Source organism: Ochotona curzoniae, unplaced genomic scaffold, assembly GCF_017591425.1.
Source record: "Ochotona curzoniae isolate NIBS_2020 unplaced genomic scaffold, NIBS_Ocur_1.0 contig_1, whole genome shotgun sequence".
Taxonomy (NCBI): domain Eukaryota; kingdom Metazoa; phylum Chordata; class Mammalia; order Lagomorpha; family Ochotonidae; genus Ochotona; species Ochotona curzoniae.
In genome coordinates, this window is record NW_024464918.1 from 5029162 (window position 1) to 5045783 (window position 16622).

The 16622-nt window shown below is 53.0% G+C and overlaps 1 protein-coding gene across 1 annotated transcript in view; it reads right to left on the reverse strand.

Moving 5' to 3' along the window:
* Positions 1–299: 299 nt before the first annotated feature.
* Positions 300–16622, reverse strand: part of TGFBI (transforming growth factor beta induced) — a 28160-nt gene continuing 11837 nt past the window's right edge. Inside the window, exons 3-17 of the mRNA XM_040982298.1 lie at positions 15901–15965; positions 14816–14976; positions 14422–14586; positions 14008–14154; positions 12133–12274; positions 9851–10063; positions 8787–8924; positions 7805–7950; positions 6605–6741; positions 5797–5927; positions 3504–3628; positions 2425–2527; positions 1834–1913; positions 1377–1401; positions 300–937 (exon numbers count right to left, since the gene is read on the reverse strand). Coding sequence (XP_040838232.1) covers positions 897–937; positions 1377–1401; positions 1834–1913; positions 2425–2527; positions 3504–3628; positions 5797–5927; positions 6605–6741; positions 7805–7950; positions 8787–8924; positions 9851–10063; positions 12133–12274; positions 14008–14154; positions 14422–14586; positions 14816–14976; positions 15901–15965 — 1819 coding nt within the window. The 3' untranslated portion in view covers positions 300–896. The remainder of the gene's footprint in view (positions 938–1376; positions 1402–1833; positions 1914–2424; positions 2528–3503; positions 3629–5796; positions 5928–6604; positions 6742–7804; positions 7951–8786; positions 8925–9850; positions 10064–12132; positions 12275–14007; positions 14155–14421; positions 14587–14815; positions 14977–15900; positions 15966–16622) is intronic.

The window sequence follows — 16622 nt, forward strand, 5'->3', positions numbered from 1 at the left end:
GGAAGATAATTCCAAGTCATAAGAGGAGCTGAGTGTGGGTGAGGAGAATTGAGGGCTTGAACCCCCAGGGTTGGAGAAGGCTGCATTGAAAACAAGTCCAACACAGACTCCAGTGCTAGGCCCCAAGAGCTGCATGGAGTGTGGGAAGGCTATGTGGTGTCCCCCAAGACCACCCCCTGGGACTCCTTGCCACATGGCTCTTGGATGGGATGGAGGCATGGAGGAACACAGCAGGTCCTGGGTTACCCACCACGTCTATCTCCATGGTTGGGCCACATGCAGTCCCATCCACACGGGCATGCATTTTTTGGTTTTATTATTACAAATGTCCCTATTCTTCCCTACCCCCAGCTGTCACACTGGGAGAACAGGGGTTCTACATGCCCTACACACATACCCTTTTTTTCCTACCCGGCCATAGATAAGCGTCCCAACCACATGCAGGCACGAGACACATCTGACACCAGATTTCCACTCATAGCTTATAATGACACCACTTCCCCAGCTATGCAAGAGCTTTGCAAACCTGTGCCAGGCTCCCCAGAATGCTGACTGGCTTGAGCCACATCCTGGGAGCTCCAGATTCTGTAGCTCCCTTTCCCAAGCGCTTGACACAGGTGGGGAATTCCAGGCTCAGGACTGGGCCTTTCTGACAGTGATGATGAGGCAGCGAGTGGCATTCCAGTCTTTGCACATAGCCATGTTTAGAGGCAGCAAAAATTTAAAAAAAAAGAAAAAGAAAAATCTCTCTCCTCTCACTGCCCAAGGTTCAGGTCTCATTTTGGTGTGGCCCATGTACACTGAATGGTGATATTTGGTTTCCAAATCAGTCTCTTTGGCAGACAAGAGATGCTGGCAGGAAGCTGCCATGATGCTTTCCTCCTGTGGTCCCGGTGTTAGCGTTGCATCCTCTCTAATAGCCTCTGATAGACAGGGGCTGGAAAAGAGCAGGGGGAATGGTGAAAAAGCAGCAGACCTGTCCAGCTCTGTCTAGGTCATTGGCAGAATCCCAAGGACAGAGGCCAAGTGGCTTCTGTCTGCCAAGCTCATAGCAGGTGCTTTTTAAGTTTGTGAAATTTCCCATCCTCAGATCTGACATTGTGGGATTTTCTCTGTTTACCAGCTTGGAATCAGTTCTTTGCCAGGGTCCTGCCAAGCCCTCCCCCAAGGCTACAACATTCCCAGGCTCCAAAAGTCAAAGATCTCACTTGACTCATTCTTTGCTACTCTTTAACATCTCCATTGCACAGAGAAGGAAGTTGGAGCGTGGTGTCTGACCCTAAAGGCCAGACTTGTTTTAACTGTGCTAGGATGCTCTTAGCAACATGCATGCTTAGATGGCAGGGATTGGGCCCAAACAGACTAATCACACTTACCTAGTCGCACAGATCTCTGGGAAGCCTGAAAGCAAACACAAGGTATCAGGTTTGGTGGTGAAAACAACAGTTGCATTTGCTGAGGCAGCACCATTGTCTACTGCCTCCCCATTGAGGACAAACACCAGAGTGAAGAAGAGCAGGGGGAAAATGAATGGATGCATCCCCTGGAGCCCCTTACTTGGTCACAGTGGCCCCAGGCTTAGCAAACCCTTTTTGAATGGGGCCTCCTGGGAGACACCCTGCAAGCCAGCAGAGCTACCGGTGCTGAGGTGGGGACTCTTTCCTCTGACTTCCATGCTGATCAGGGCTGAGGATGGCCCCATAGGAGTGGGATAAGTTTGAGAGAAGCCAGGAAGAACAGCCAAGGAAGACAGGAGCTGGGACCTCCCTCCTCGGGTCTAAGCTCAGGACCCACCGATACCCAGGCTGTGACTGACCACAGGAAGCATCTTACCCTGGAAAACGCTGATGCCTGTTTGAAGATTTCAAGAGCAGAGTCTGCAAGTTCGTCTCCTCGTTCCTCAGGTCTATTGACTGGAGAGGAAAGACAAGGCAGCCGTGGTGAGAAGAAGGAGCCATGAGCTTGTCTGGGTCTCATGAAAGACTGACGAGTGCGAATGGAGTTTCCAGATCCCATATGCAAAGGATTTTTTTTTTCCTCTAGAATTTTTCATAACACATGGTGGAATTTGGCAGGGGATATCTCAAAGAAAGATGAATGCACAAGTGAGGAGGAAAAGGCCCTGATGTTTAACTACACTGGCGCTCAAGACACTCCCGCCTGAGAGCTTGGAAGCCCATGACCAGCGGCCACATGCAGACACTGGCTGTGTGTGAGTGGAGCTGAGAGTGCCAGGCAGTTCTGTAAGCAGAAATGTGCGCTCCACACCCTCAGCATAACGCATGAGGCACCAACAGCTCTCAGTTCACTTCTCAGCCACCTGGACATGCTATGAGTGTCATGGTGACACATGACTGTGATGTTTGTCTTCCTCTTGCCCAGAAGCTGCTCCAGGTCAGGAAAGACCGAGTGCAGAGGCCTTACCTGGAGGCTGCAGAAGGCTGGTGACGGCGTGGACCACACCGTTTGTGGCCATGATGTCACACTCAGCAACAGGCTCCTTGTTGACACTCATTGTGTTGTTTTTCTAAGACAGAAAGAGACCCGCAATTGTTGGCTGGGGCAGTGTGTCTGGTTCACTCAGCAAGTGTTTGCTGAGCATTTAGTCCTTCCAGGTCCTGTGTTACACACTGGGGAAACTCTGGCAAATCAAACAGTCCCTGCCTTCTGTAGGCCTTGTAGGATTCAGCACATGGAATTAATAGAACACTCTGTGGGGTTAGCCGTTTAATCCTCACCATGCTGTATGGTAGTAGGGGAGACATTACCATCCCATTTGGTGCAGGAACAGACGGACTCAGAGAGGAAAAGGATGGAGAACAGCTGGGACCAGAAGCCAGTCCTGCAACTCCCAGCCCTGGGCCAGAGGTTCAGCCCACTTCTCCTGGATGCTTCATTCAAGATTTTCTCCCAGATCTTTGTGACTGGCCTGGCTAGCAGATGAAGCAGGAAGGGGACATCAGAGCCTGCAGCAGGTGGACCCTGACAGCTGAAGTTCAGTGAGCTGCTGCAGACCCTAAGTCCTTCCCATACCACTTCCTGCTGTGCCCCCATCCACCTACCCCAGATGGGCGAGAGGGCTGCAGATCTGCAGAGAGGAGCAGAGAGTGGGCTCCAGGCACACAGCAATGTGCAACCCTTCCCTAGGGAGGCCCTTGGATTAGGGTCCCTCTCCAAGGCCTGGTTCAAGGGCGTGAGACAGGGTGAGGCCAGATGCATGAATGGCTGCTGATTGTCTCCCTAAGGGAGGGGACAGCCAGCAGCCTCAACCAGATGCCCACACGTCCCACTGCCTTGGAAATCTGGGAGTTCTCACTTATACCTCCCTACAATCTCACACGCTGCCCTAGGCTCTTCTCTCCTCCTCTCTGGGCACCAGCAATCAGAGTCAGGATGTTTCTTGATGGCGAGTGTGTGTGTGTGTGTGTGTCCAGTGCCATCCGCAGCTATGCCATGTCCTCGTACCTGAGCATGTCAGGCATTATGATGCGCAGGCTACTCACCGAGCTGACTTCCAGCTTGTCACCCTGCAGGGACTTCAACCGCACCAGGGTCCCGATGCCCCCGCTCACCAGGATTTCTTCGCCAACATGGTATTTCAAGATGTTGCTGAGTTCTTTGGTATTTCCTGCATGTTTGTCAGAAATTAGTGCAGAATTAGTGTGAGGGTTGGCAGCCGGTAGGCTCAAGGAGGGTCCTACCAAGGAGGAAGGAAGGAAGGAAGGAAAGAAGGAAGGAAGGAAGGAAGGAAGGAAGGAAGGAAGGAAGGAAGGAAGGAAGGACTCACTGTGGCTTCTGTTTGCAGCCTGCACGGACAAGGAGTTGAGGAACCTCGCTTCCCTGGAGGAAGGAAGGAAGGAAGGAAGGAAGGAAGGAAGGAAGGAAGGAAAGAAGGAAGGAAGGAGGGCATGTGCCCCTGCCCAGTAATAGACATTCACTGGGCACCACTGATGTGCTCCGTGATCCACCACCTGCTGAGTGGTCAACAGACACAAGGCCCTGAATCTGCCCATGCAGCTGGCGGCCTGCTGGGTCCAGCATAGGATCTCTGTGCAGCTCAGCTGCCCAGCTGAGGAGAAGGAGTTAATCCATACTCCACTATGAGTATGACTCATGTTTCCCTGAGCTAAATATTTGCCTGTGGGGCCGGGGGACGTTTCTGGTGCCGGCATCTGGGACGTTTCATTACTCACGAGGCTCCTGTCGCTTGTAACACAGTAGTGAAATATTTACACATTCTGTCCTCAAATGCATATTCTGTTGGACAGCTATTTCCTGCAGTGGGAGAGCTTGAAAGAGCCAACAGCTGCACTGAGGAGCTGTGGAGACGATGAAGTCAGGACCAAGGGTGTTCCCCCTGCAGTCCCGCTCCTCCTCCCATCTCAGCATTCCTTCCAGTCTACGTCAGCCTCACGACCCCACCACCACCCAAGGGCATCAGTTGCTCAGAAGGTACATGGGCAGCAACAGTGAAAGCCACTGGCTATCCCTGCCTTCTGGTACTTCCACTCCCAGACCAATGGCTGCATCTCCCCATGGCTTGTGGACAGCTATGTCTAGCATCTCAAAACTGGAAAGGGTTGAGGTACTTTGGAGAGCTCACTTGGTTTTCAAAATATCTACAAATAGTGGCAGGGGATGGGACTGCTGGGTACCAAATGATGAAAACTTGGGCTTAGAGGTGCAGGAGCACACCAGGCCTGGCCTTCCAGGGGCTACATTCTTTGGTGTTCCCTAACCCTAAGGTCACTCTCCAGGCCACAGGGGTGCCCCAACCTAATAATCCAGCCTGCAAGCCTGGAGCCACCTGATGAATATTCCATTCCAGCTGGGTAGAGGCCAGGAGGTCATGGTAGAATGACTTTTCCCTTTTGCACAGAAACAGGATGGCAGCATTTATGGAGATAGCACTCATCAGCAACAGACACCTAGTAGGCTCAGTGTGGCCTGCAGCCTGAGCCTCCCACCTGCGTGAGACCAGGAATGGAGGTGTAGGCAGCCTGGGTCCTAGGGGTGGCCCACATCCTTCCTCCTTCCAACTCACTTTTCTGTGAGAGTGGACCTACATCAGAGATAGACACCCCATTCAGCTGCTATTGTTGGGGATGAATGCCTCACATTAGGCTTACCATGGAGCCCCCAACCATGCACTAGGCAAAGCAGTGAGGCTCAGAGAGATGAAATTGAGAAAATGCCTGCATCAGGATTTACACCTGCTTGCAGCTTAATCCAGGAGACCAGGCCTTTGCCCAGCCTTCAGTTCAGTGTCTCAAGCCCACCGTGAGTGTCATGGACTGCACAGGTGGGTGGGGGAGCTTTAACATTACTGTTCTTTCAAGCTCCCAGCAGGAAGCTGGCCTTCGTGACTAGGCTGACTGCTTCCACCCACACTCCCTCTTACTCTTCTCTGCCTGCTTTGGTGTGTCACGAGGCTGGCTTCTGTGGCCTGTATCATCCTGGGACTCTCTGGTGGTGCTGTCATCAGCTAATGGGAGGTCTGGCAGGCATTTGGCAGGAGAGAGAGGCTGGGAACCTTAGCGCCACCTCCCCTCTTGCCACAGCTCTGATGGTGGCTGCTGTCCATGGGGCAAACCCTTCTGGGTCCCCGCCCTCACCCCTAAAACTGGTTGAAGCTTCCTGTGGTGGCTGTCACCATCAGGCCTATCCATACTTTTACAAAAAGTCCCATCATTCAATCCTTGGCATCAATCCCTCGTACTGTGCCACCTGGGGCCTGCCAGAGCCCTGGAGGACAGTACTGGGGCAGCAGAAACATTCAGCAAAGTTGGTCCTTACCCATCAGTTTGCTCAATTCTCCCGGTGGCAAGGCCTGGAAGGCTTCGTTGGTAGGAGCAAAGATGGTGTAGACCCCTTCCCGGTTGAGGGTCTCTGTCAGCCCGGCAGACTGGATGGCGGCCACCAGCATGCTGTGGAGACACACAGAGCACACATCCACCTGCTTATGGGAGACCCCTCTTCAGCTTGGGGATGGGGCAAATGGAGCCCAACCACCAAAGAACTCAGGGACAGCTATCCCACCTGCAGTTCCTCTGCCCCCAACATACATGCCCAGCTAAGACAAATGGCCACAAGTCATAGGCCTGGTTGGGGAGGGTAAATGGGAAGAGGATAGAGGCACAGCAGATTAAGGGCCTAGCTGAGCCACTGGGGCCCTTGGTGTGTTTCTGAGGAGGGCCTGGGTTGCCCAGGTCCTTGTTTAGTGGCTGAGGTTAGAAGCAGGCACTTATTTTACACATCAGCACCTGGTGGGGAACAAGTAAATCACAGAGAGGGCAGGGCAGGAGACCAGCTGGCCAGGGCCTTCAGTTGCCAACAGGTGGATTTTGCTGCATATGTGGCTCTTGGGGACAACCCCCTCTCCACTGCCCAGAAACACGAGGGGAATGTCCTAGGAGGAACATTTCTTCCCCACTTGAGCCACTTAGGATACTCATCCCTTCTGCGTTCCCAGCGGGAAGGTCACCCCAGTGCACACCAGTGTTAGTGAGTCCCTCTGCGGAGCTGAGTGAAGGACTGAGGATCAGCCTCTGGCCCTGGCATGAACATGTGGCAGAAGCCCTGCCCTGGGCTAGCCCTGGTTTACCTAAAGCGATTGTCTCCTTTCAGAACGTCCATGACGGTGCCCATTGGGGGGCTCAGTATCCGGTCCATGGTGAACAGGGTTCCATATCTCCCTTTCTTGTCGTGGGCAGCAATGCAGCTGTTCTCAATGCACAGGCTCTACACAGAACAGGGCCAGAGGAGAGAAGGGCTGGTTATGCTTCCATATGGGACAGGGCTTGGAATGGGGAGCTCAGGAGTGGGGGGTAGGACTGTTTGTTCAGGGGCTGTGCGAATAGCACAGAGAACAGTGGATACTCTAAGAGTGGAGTGTTAAGAACAAGATGTGTTTCTCCAGGAGGGCAAATGCCTTGTTCCTTCTTAGAGGCCCCTGAATCAAGGACCCAGCAGAAGTAAGGCCACTTGACAAGGGTCAAATAAATCCATCCATTCCATATGAGGTCCTGCACTGACAAGGTCTTGGAACTGATGGATTTATTCAACAGACATTGCTGGCTGGCCCCAGGCAAGGGGTATGCTGAGTTCTGTTTCCTATTTAATATTCCTGGTGCCTGTTGTTTTTGAAGATAGGGAAGAAACAGGAGTGAAGAGGAGAGTCTTTGTTTCAATTTTAGTATATGTGCTGCTGAAGCGAGCCCAAGGAGAGAATCTTTGACCAAGCAAGGTTGTGCTTCAGTTCTGGCAATTTCTCTTCCTATTAAGCTAAGAAGGACCCATAATCTTCATCCCACTGTGTCACAACACTGGTGTGTCATATGAAAACTAACCTGATCCAACTCCCTGCTAATCTGCCTGGGAAAGCAGCAGAAGATGGTCCAAGTGCTTGGGCCTGTGCACCCATGTGGGATACCCACATGGAGTTCCAGGCTATTGTGGTCGTTTGTGGAGCAAACAGTCTGACGGAAAGGCTGTCTTTCTCTGTGTGTTTCTCCATTTTTTTCTCTCTTTATTTGAAAATAAATAAGTCTTAGAAAACAAACAAAATTCTACCTGCGTTATCCCTGTGATGGTGGTTTTCAAAGGCCTCTAGGAAGGGACACCTCACTCCATCTGTGGGACCCCATTTCACATCATTCATACTTGGCAGAAATGACTGCTATCCTCAGCAGAAACTGTTCTTATGCCAACTTAGCTATGGAGGATCTCTCATTTTACACAAATACAACATCTGTGTTGTAGGGCTGGGCCCAACAAGGCACAAGACTGAGGACCTAAAACTCACATTACGATAAACAAAAACTCTCAGCTTTCTGCCTCCCAGCGTGTCCAGGGTCTGTCCATGGTACAGATGCTTGGAGGCCAGTTGATCTTTAACTATATGGTTCAGAAGCAAGCTCTTCGTGGAGTCGTCGATGGGAGGTGCTCCTTCTGCAAGGGAAGCCGGGATTAGGCACAGAGAGTCAGAACCCTGGGGTCAGAAAACCAAGGCTGCTGAGTGCAGGAAAAAAACAAAACAAAACAAAGCAAAACAAAAAAAAAAAAACCGATGCCACCTCAGCCTGGAAGTGATGATTGGGAAACGGGATGGGGCTGCCAACATTCCTTAACATCTGGCATCTTCTGTGAATAAACAGAGGTGCAGAACATGGAGGGTGTTTGGAGCTGGGCCCTGGGTGGGAAGGGCAGGCACGCACATAGCTCTGGCGTCCCTGTGGCTGCAGCTCCACTGTATCCTCACTCTGACCTCCTGGCTACACCCTGGCTGCTGATCTTACAAACAACAAGGCAGGGGAGGGGTGAGTGTTTGCCACGGTTGTTAGTTAACCCACTTCCTGGATGCCTGCATCACGTATCAGTGCAGTCTCTATCCCAGCTTCCCTCTAAAGCACACCCTGAGTGGCAAGAGGTGATGGCTCAGGTGGTTGAGCCCCTCCCATTCACACGGGAGACCTGCACTGATTTGGTGGCTCATCTGTCTCTGTCTTCCTTCTTGCTGCTTTTCATTTACTTCTCCCAAAGCACAAGGGAGAGCTCTGCTCTTCTTACCAACCCAATCTTGACCTCTACAGAGCAGATCCCTGATGCACTCTGGGAACAACAGTGCCCCCTACAGTTCCTGCTGCAGTTGCTTCTGTTTTGCTGGAGCTGTTTGGGAGTTGTCCTAACATGGCACCGCAGATCTGGGCAGAGACCAGAGGGGTAAGACGGCTGCCTTGGGCCAAACTGCTCGGGCTGCTCCCTTTTTCTCTTCCCCCCCAGGTTACCTTCAAATACAGAATTCAGGGGGGCCAGGAGGGTTAGCCGCTCATTCCCTGACAGGTGAGGGCCTAGGCCAGCTTTCTCGAAGAGGTCAATGGTGGTGGAAACATCCGACCCTGCAGCCAACTCAGACAGCGTCTTGGCTACGACAAACAAGGAGAAAATGGGTTCAAAGTCAAGAGGCCACTTTCCACTTAATCAGGCTTCCTCCTAGCACAGGCACCCTGCCCATCACGGCGCACCTGGTGCCTTTGTTCCAGAGAACAAAGACAGAGACCCTGGCATATAGGTCTGGGAGGTGGGGAAAGCATCAGTCCAGCAGAGGTTTCTCTGTCCCAGGCCCTGGGGGCAGTGTGATCAGGGCAGCACCTCCTGTGGGGCAGAGACAGCACTGCCTGTGCTTCAGCTCAGGAGCTACAGCCATGACCACTTCTGTGGGAAGAGTTTCAGTTTTTCCCAGGAGATTTCCTCGCTCAGGAAGGAGAACCCCCCTGGAATTCCACACTGGGACTAGGAAGCCACATGAACACAGGCCAAGCTCCATCCCTGGGGCAGTGGGTCTAGGATGGCTTGGGCGAGGGGTGGAAAATGTTTGCGAAGCCCTGTGGCCTGTTCCTGACAAGGCAACCTTAGGGGAAACTTAAAATTCAGTCTATAGGGCCGGCTAACTTTGAGTTGATGTATTTTTACAGGGCCTTCAACAGATGCTACAAATATCCAAACAGCCCTTGGCAGAATGAAGATTCCCCATCCCTTGGGCATTAGGGAAAAAACAAAGGCTCCAAGTTGAACAGATCATGGCACTCCTGGCAGGCAGCCTTTCTGAAAGGCTTCCATGATCATCTCCCCCTCCTCAGACACCTTTAGTGGCTCCCCACTGCCTCCAGGGTCATGCCTGGAACTCAACACTCCTCAGGATCTGAGCCCTACCCACTGCCTTGTCATGGCTGTAGAAGCTGTGGGCTGGCTCCAGGTGGGCAAGTCACCCCACAGATTCCTGCTTGCCCCTCAGGGGTGCCGGAAGGGACTGTGGCCAAAGAGAACTGGGGTCCCTCAAGGCTTGGCTCACCTGAGTCTGGGATGAGCAGTTCATTGATGTGATGGATCACACCATTGGTGGCCAGGGTGTCTTTATTGGAGATGATGGGCTTGCCATTGATGGTGAGCATGTCCCCGCTGCAGCCTACCTCCAGCGTGGTGCCCTCCAGGGTCTCCAAGGACATCCCAGCGACGATAGCCTCAGCACATAAGGCCGACTTCAGGATGTGGTTGTTCAGGAGGTCTGGAGAACGAACAGGACACAGGTGGATCAGAGTTGGTCCAGGCGGTACCAGCTCTGATAAGGACCTTCAGATGAAGCTGGGGTGTCAAAGGGCACTGTGGGCAGATGGCTGGACAGGTCACTCAGCCTCTTGGGAAGGAGTGAGGTCTCTCTTTGCTCCTCAGCAAGTGAAGGCAAGAACAGCATTAGCCTCCCAGCCCAGAGTAGGAATGGTATTATACTCTAAGCATCAGGTGCTTGACAACAGACAAGATGCTCAGCAGAGGTTGGCAATTAGCATGTTAGTATCTGAACTTCCAGGGAAAAGCAGAAACATTCATGAATCTACCAAAGGATTGATTAAAAAAAGAAAAAAACTATTGACCTGCATAAAAATGCAAAAAGTGACAGAAAAAGAAACTGTAGCAAATGACAGTCTTGAATTATTCACTTATTTTATTCTTCCATATTTTTGTTCATTTACCCAAAGGTTTACTGCTAGTAGAGGTCAGGGATGGAGATCAGTAAGAGTTGGTAAGACATGGCCATTGCCATCCTATTCATTGCACAGTAAACAATGAATTGAGTTATTATGTACTTGTTCAAGTGCCATGTGAGGGCAGGGCAGAGGCTAGAGTGGGGAGTCTTCAGTAGGTCATGGCTGTTGCTGACAACCATGAGCCCCCAAGGAGCACAGGTATACTGGACAGAGCCAGCTCTGGGGCAGTCTAGGAGGACATGCCACGTGTCAGCCCCACCCCAGGCCTCGCAGGCTCCTGCTTTGTAGCTCAGCAAGATCGGCAGGGTCATTGGTCTGGTCTCCATTTGTCCCTCAGTGTGGCAACCAAAACTGCGTTGTCACACAGGAGGAAGCTGAAGCCTCGCCTCTGGGTCCCCAAGCTGGTCCTAACCTGATTTAGCCACAGGAAAGGAGAAGGAACAGTAAGCATGACCCTTAGGAACAAGACTTCTAGAGGAGAAAACTTAAGCCTAGTCTATTGTAGGGAGCAGCAGGACCAGGGTGGGAAGCTGGTCTTTAAACAGGGCCTGGAAGCTCCCAGCTGCTGCTTGCCTGCCTGCCCGCCCACTGGCAGCCACAGATCTGGTGGTAGACCATGAATCTGCTTCCTTTAAGGCCTCTTTTGCAGTAGCACAGCAGCCCCAGCTCTGAGCAAACTGGTTTCTGAGTAGGAAATCAGTGATCTTTGTTTTTTCTTGCTTTATGATGAGTGACAAGCTCCAGGGCTCTTTACAGGAAATGCTCAACAGGGAACACATCTCAGAAAAACAAGCAAGTGGCCATGCCACCCCGAACGTGCTCCATCTCGTCTGATCCCAGAAGCTAAGCCAGGTTGGGCCTGGTTAGTACTTGGATGGGAGGGAAAGAAGCAAAACACACTGAGAGAAGCACCTGAGCCACCTCCTGCCCAGGAGGCCTTTGAGACCCCAAAAGCTACATGGCTGCATTCCTTCCTTCAGTGCACAGTGGTGCCCAACCCCAGAACTCAACAGCCTGGCCCTAAACCTGCAGAGCCCACTCAGCTTTCACTTCTCTGCAGCCCTGTGCCCAACATGGCCTTGAGCAAGTGACACAGAGGCACCACAGCCATGCCTTCTGCACTAGCTGGCTCAGCAATAGCCAACACCCCACCTGTCTCAGGAGGACAGAGCCACCAGTGGACAGCCAGGAGTGGACAAATGTGGGCTGTGGGCTAGTTCCAAGGCCCCTTGCCATATGTAGGAAGAGGCAAGGTGTGCCACAATGATCCCATTTTGAGGAGGCCAAGATCCCCTTCCCTGCCATTCCAAGCTGCTGTTGTAATGGACAGGCCTGACTCTTGGCCTCTAGCTCAGTGGCCTCCTCTGTCCTGGACAAAGGCTGATGGATTCTGTGCTCACTCCTCAGAGCCAGGGCTGGGCTTCCCTCTGTCCTCTGCAAAGATGCAGCTGGCTGGGAGCAACAGGACAGCTGTGGCCATCATCCTGAGTGTCTCCTCAGGGCAGGCGTGGTATCCATCCCAGGTCACAGTAGGACTTGGGCTCAGTCTGGCTGCCCAAGTAAGCCGGCAGCAGCCGCCAAGTACACTCACCTTTCAGTGCCTCTGGGTCACCCAAGATCCGGTTCAAGGTCTCGGCAGGGATTTTCTCAAAGGCCTCATTGGTTGGGGCTAAGAGTGTGAATTGACCTTCACTCTCAAGCAGGACGTTGAGCCCTGATGCTGCCACTGCAGCCTAGGGAGGTTTCAGAGAAAAGGACGAGAGAGGGTCAGGCAGGAGAGCTCCCTGAGGGCCTGTGACCCTTGTAAAAGCCTGACAAAAGCTAGCCCCTGACAGCAGCCTGCAGGACCAGGCCTCCCATGGTGGCTCAGGTGCTATACACATTCTCTCTTTTCACCCCAGGCTTCTGCCTCTGTCCTGTCCCAACCTGGCCTGGTCTTCCAGGCTCCAGTCCTGGCTTGGGCCCTGACCAACACTGGTTCTTTGAGAAGTTAGCTTGGCTGGCCCCTGCCCTGGATGAAACTGAGGCTGCCTGATGCAATTGTGTGCCTTGCTCACCATGCTGTTCACAGCCCCAGCAAGGCAGGGAAGGATGTCCATAAGCTAAGAGCTTGAGGGCTTCCTGTCCACGGGCTGCAAATCCCAGCCCACCTGGCCCCTGCCCACCCAAACCTCTTGCCCCGTCAGCTCCCTCAGCCTTCTTGACCCTGCACTTGGGGTGCTCCTGTCCCAGTGCTTGAGGAATGGATTCCTTTCCTCCTCTAAGCTTCAGCTCCCATCATCTCTTCCAGATATGTCTTCCTGGCCACCCAGCCCCCCATGGGGTCTCCCCAGTGCTCCTGATCACCACAGGCTTGCTGACCACACACTGCCCATCCATCTGCAGCTACCCTGTCTGTCTACTTCCTGGCTCTCCCTAGACTTATGAGTGGTACCAGCAGGGCAGTGGGTTGTGCTGTTCATCCTTTTAGCCCAGCACATGAAATGCCACCTAGGTTGCAGCAGGTGCTTAGTAAGCAGGCAGGGTGGGCAGATGGAGCTAGGGAGGGCCAAAGGGGAGGAAGGAATGTTTGCCCACCCTGAACACTAAGTGGAGATTACTCAATAGGATCAACTGCTGTTTGTCCAAGTATATGCCACCAACTTTGGGGAAGATCACTGCCTTGTAGATGCTGCCCCCTGAGTGACCCAGAGGAAAAGCTGGGGGCAGAGAGCTTGGACAGCTAGGCTCCTGGGCCCTCCAGAGCCAGCTATGAACATGTTCTTTTGCCAAGGTCAGATTATGCCAGCTGGCCCGGCTTGTTTGTGGCTCTGTGTTGGAGATCTCCAGGGAGGGACCACCCCACTCGCACTTGTATCCTTTGCATTTAGGAAATTCTTCTTGAATCAGGGCAAAAACCCTGACCAGGCAGCCTGTGGTCACTTCCTCTCAGGCAGCTGCTACTAACAGGAACGCCTGCCTGCCCCTCCCATTGTAAGACAGAAGCCTGCTGAGCACAGAGCCTTCGGAAGTTGAGCTCGACTTCCTTGTCCATTGCTAGTCCAGGCTCCAAGGAAACATGGGAATAACTGCAGCAGGGCACAGAGTGGGGCCATGTGGACCAGCAGCATGTGGCCGCCCTATGGTTTTCCATTCTAGTGCCCCTTGTGGGAACTATCACTGGGGAGAAAGGACCATACCCACCCCTGGAATCCAGTGCAGGGCCAGGCAGCTGAGGGCTAAGAAGCCCCCATCCTGCTGTAGTCACACATTGTTGGACATTCCAGACAGCTACAGGAGGGAGTGTGTCACACAGGAGAGACAGCCAGGCAGATGCTCAGGGACAAGTTCAAGCTGAGTGTCAATTAGCGGGTTGTGTGCATTCACAATTATGTAGGGGCTTGTGCTCCATGTTTCCCTGCAGAGGGATCCTGCCTGGGCCTCTCAGGACGGGGTGTGAGCCTGGGGTAGGTGCCTGCTGCCTCACCCGAAGGGTCTCGAACGTGTCTTCGATCTCAATGATCTGCTGGATGTTGTTGGTGACAGTGGAGATGACCTTGTCGATGAGGTGCACCACACCGTTGGTGGCGTGATGGTCAGCTTTCAGCAGCCGGGCACAGTTTACGGTCACGATCTGCACAGGGAGGAAGGCAGGGGTGAGTGCCCAGTAGGGAAGGGCCAAGGTCTTCCCAGGATAAAGATATGGCTTCTCCACGCCCAGCAGCAGAATAAGGCAGGTTTCACAAGCTACTGAGAAAGAACAGGTGTGGGGGTCCAAGAAAGAGCAGGTGTGCAGGGCATGGGTCATCCACAGATGAATGACCACCACAGGACAAACTGCTCCCCCACCCCCGGAGGCCATGTACAATGACCAATGCTGTGTGATGGTAGAGGCCCCTACCCCGTTGGGATAGTGGTGGATCTGGATGTTAGAATTCTGGTACATGGAGGTGAGGGACATGCCGTGCTTCAGCTCATCAGTGAGAACCCGTCGGTCCACCATGTGGTAGCGGAGGGCATTGAGCAGCTCGATGTTGACGTTGCTCACCAGAGAGTCCAGCACTTCCTGCAGGGGAAGCACAGTGGGATAGTCGGGGAGGGGGAGGAGTTGCAGATCCCACACTCAGAAAGTGGCTCCCAGCTCTGCCTGCACAACAAACTGGATGGAGTATTGCAGGCCACATTACAGCTCCCCAAAACTGCAGGATGTCACTACCGACCCCTCAGGGCCAGCCTTGGGGAGCTGAGTGAGGTGGTCCTGGAAAGAGTCCTCTGGGCAGAAGGAGCTGGCTCACCGCGGGCAAGGAACCCCAGGCCTCGTTGCTGGGGGCGAAGATGGTGAAGCTGCCAGGTCCCTCCATCTCGGGCCTCAGCTTCTCTGTGCGGTCCGTGTACAGCTGGGTGGTGGTCGATCCAACGATCCCCAGGGTCTCGTAGAGGTTGGAGAGTGGGAGGGCTGTGGGGGCAGAGCACAATGATTGGGTGTGACTCTGGGACCTAGACCGGCCAGGCCACCTCTACCTTTCTCTGCAGCTTGGACTGCAGATGATCAGTGACAAGGATGAGCATGGAGAGACTTGGAGAGCACCCACTCCTGGGGAGCCTTTACCCCAAGTGCAAGGCCTCCTGAAGGGGATTTGGCTAATGGGGCATCACTCCTCATTTCCAACCCAGCGGGGCAAGGCTGCTTCTTGGGCATGTAGCCATAGACACCCTAACTACAGATGATTCTTTCAGAGCCAGCTGGTCATGGACATGGCTCTCAGATGGCTTCTCCTGGGAGTAAAGAACTTCTCCTGGGAGTAAAGAAGTCTTTGGGTACCTCAGGGTGCTTGCAGGCAACATGTTGTTATTTGTGCAAGTACCTAAGGTGAAAGAGTGTCTTCTCAGACTGAAGTGAGCCTGAAGTTCATTTCCAAGGTTCTGAACCTGGGCTTCAGAGGTCGGATATGCCTTCTAGGCTTGATTGCTTTTCCTGTCCTGTTGATCCTGCATGCCAGCCACACCCTCGTGTGCTAGTGACAACAACCAGACTGTCCTCCTTCAAGCCTCAGCCTTGTCTTTACTCACAGCTAGTGTTACAGTGAAAACAACTCCTGGTGGGAAGGCTCTGAGAAATCCCCAAATGTTTCGTGTTGTCTGCGGCCAATGAGGGCACTGTATGGAGTCTGGGTGGCCTGTGCCCTCCTCCCTGTAAGCACCAGGGGTCAAGATCAGATACAGAGTGAAGGTGGGGGCTCGGGGTTCTAGCCCAACTAGGGATAGCACCAACCCATCTGCTCTCAGCTGGGGCTGACTGCAAGCTGAGGGGCCCCCAGGCAAGCCTCTGGGCTCCCTTCTGCCCTCCTTCCCAGCTGCAGACAAGGCTTGGCTAACTCACCTGCTGGACAGCCCTTCTCTCCTGGGACCTTCTCATAGCCAGGACAGCACTCATAGCTGATGACTCTATAAGGAGAGGAGCATAGAGGAATATTAGTTGGTCTTCACACCCTTGCCCACATGCCACCACCCCAGCTCAGGGTAAAGAGCTGATGGGAGGATCCCCAACTCCCTGGCCACTTGCCAGGTCACACCTGTGCCCCTTGTTGTCCAGGAGCTTGCCAGGCCTCCTTGGCATTGCCAACTCCCACGGCAAACAAGCCAGGACCCTGGCAGCACATTCAAAAGTGGGAGGAAAAGACAACTTATCAAGAGTTTCCCTGCAACAAAATATGTGGGCAGCCCAGTGCCTGGTGTTCCTGCAAGGCAGGAGAGAGCCCTGCTCTAGTTACAGCCTGAACTCAGCCACCACTCAAGCTGACCCAGCACCTCCTGGGGCACTTTCCTCTCTAGGTCCCAGATTCTTCCTCTCTAAATGACATACGTAAAAAGAGAGAGAGAGAGAGAGAGAGAGAGAGAGAGAGAGAGAGAGTGAGTGAGTGGCTGGATGAAATCTGATGGTTTTCCTCTTTAATAATCAAAACGGGTAGCACATCTACAATCAAGTCTTTCAATCTTCCCAATCAAATTTTAACATTATAACAAAACACTTTTTTAAGAAGATGTTGCTTCTTAACTTCTTCAAATTCAATTAATACTAATTTATGGCCTCCACCTGACAAC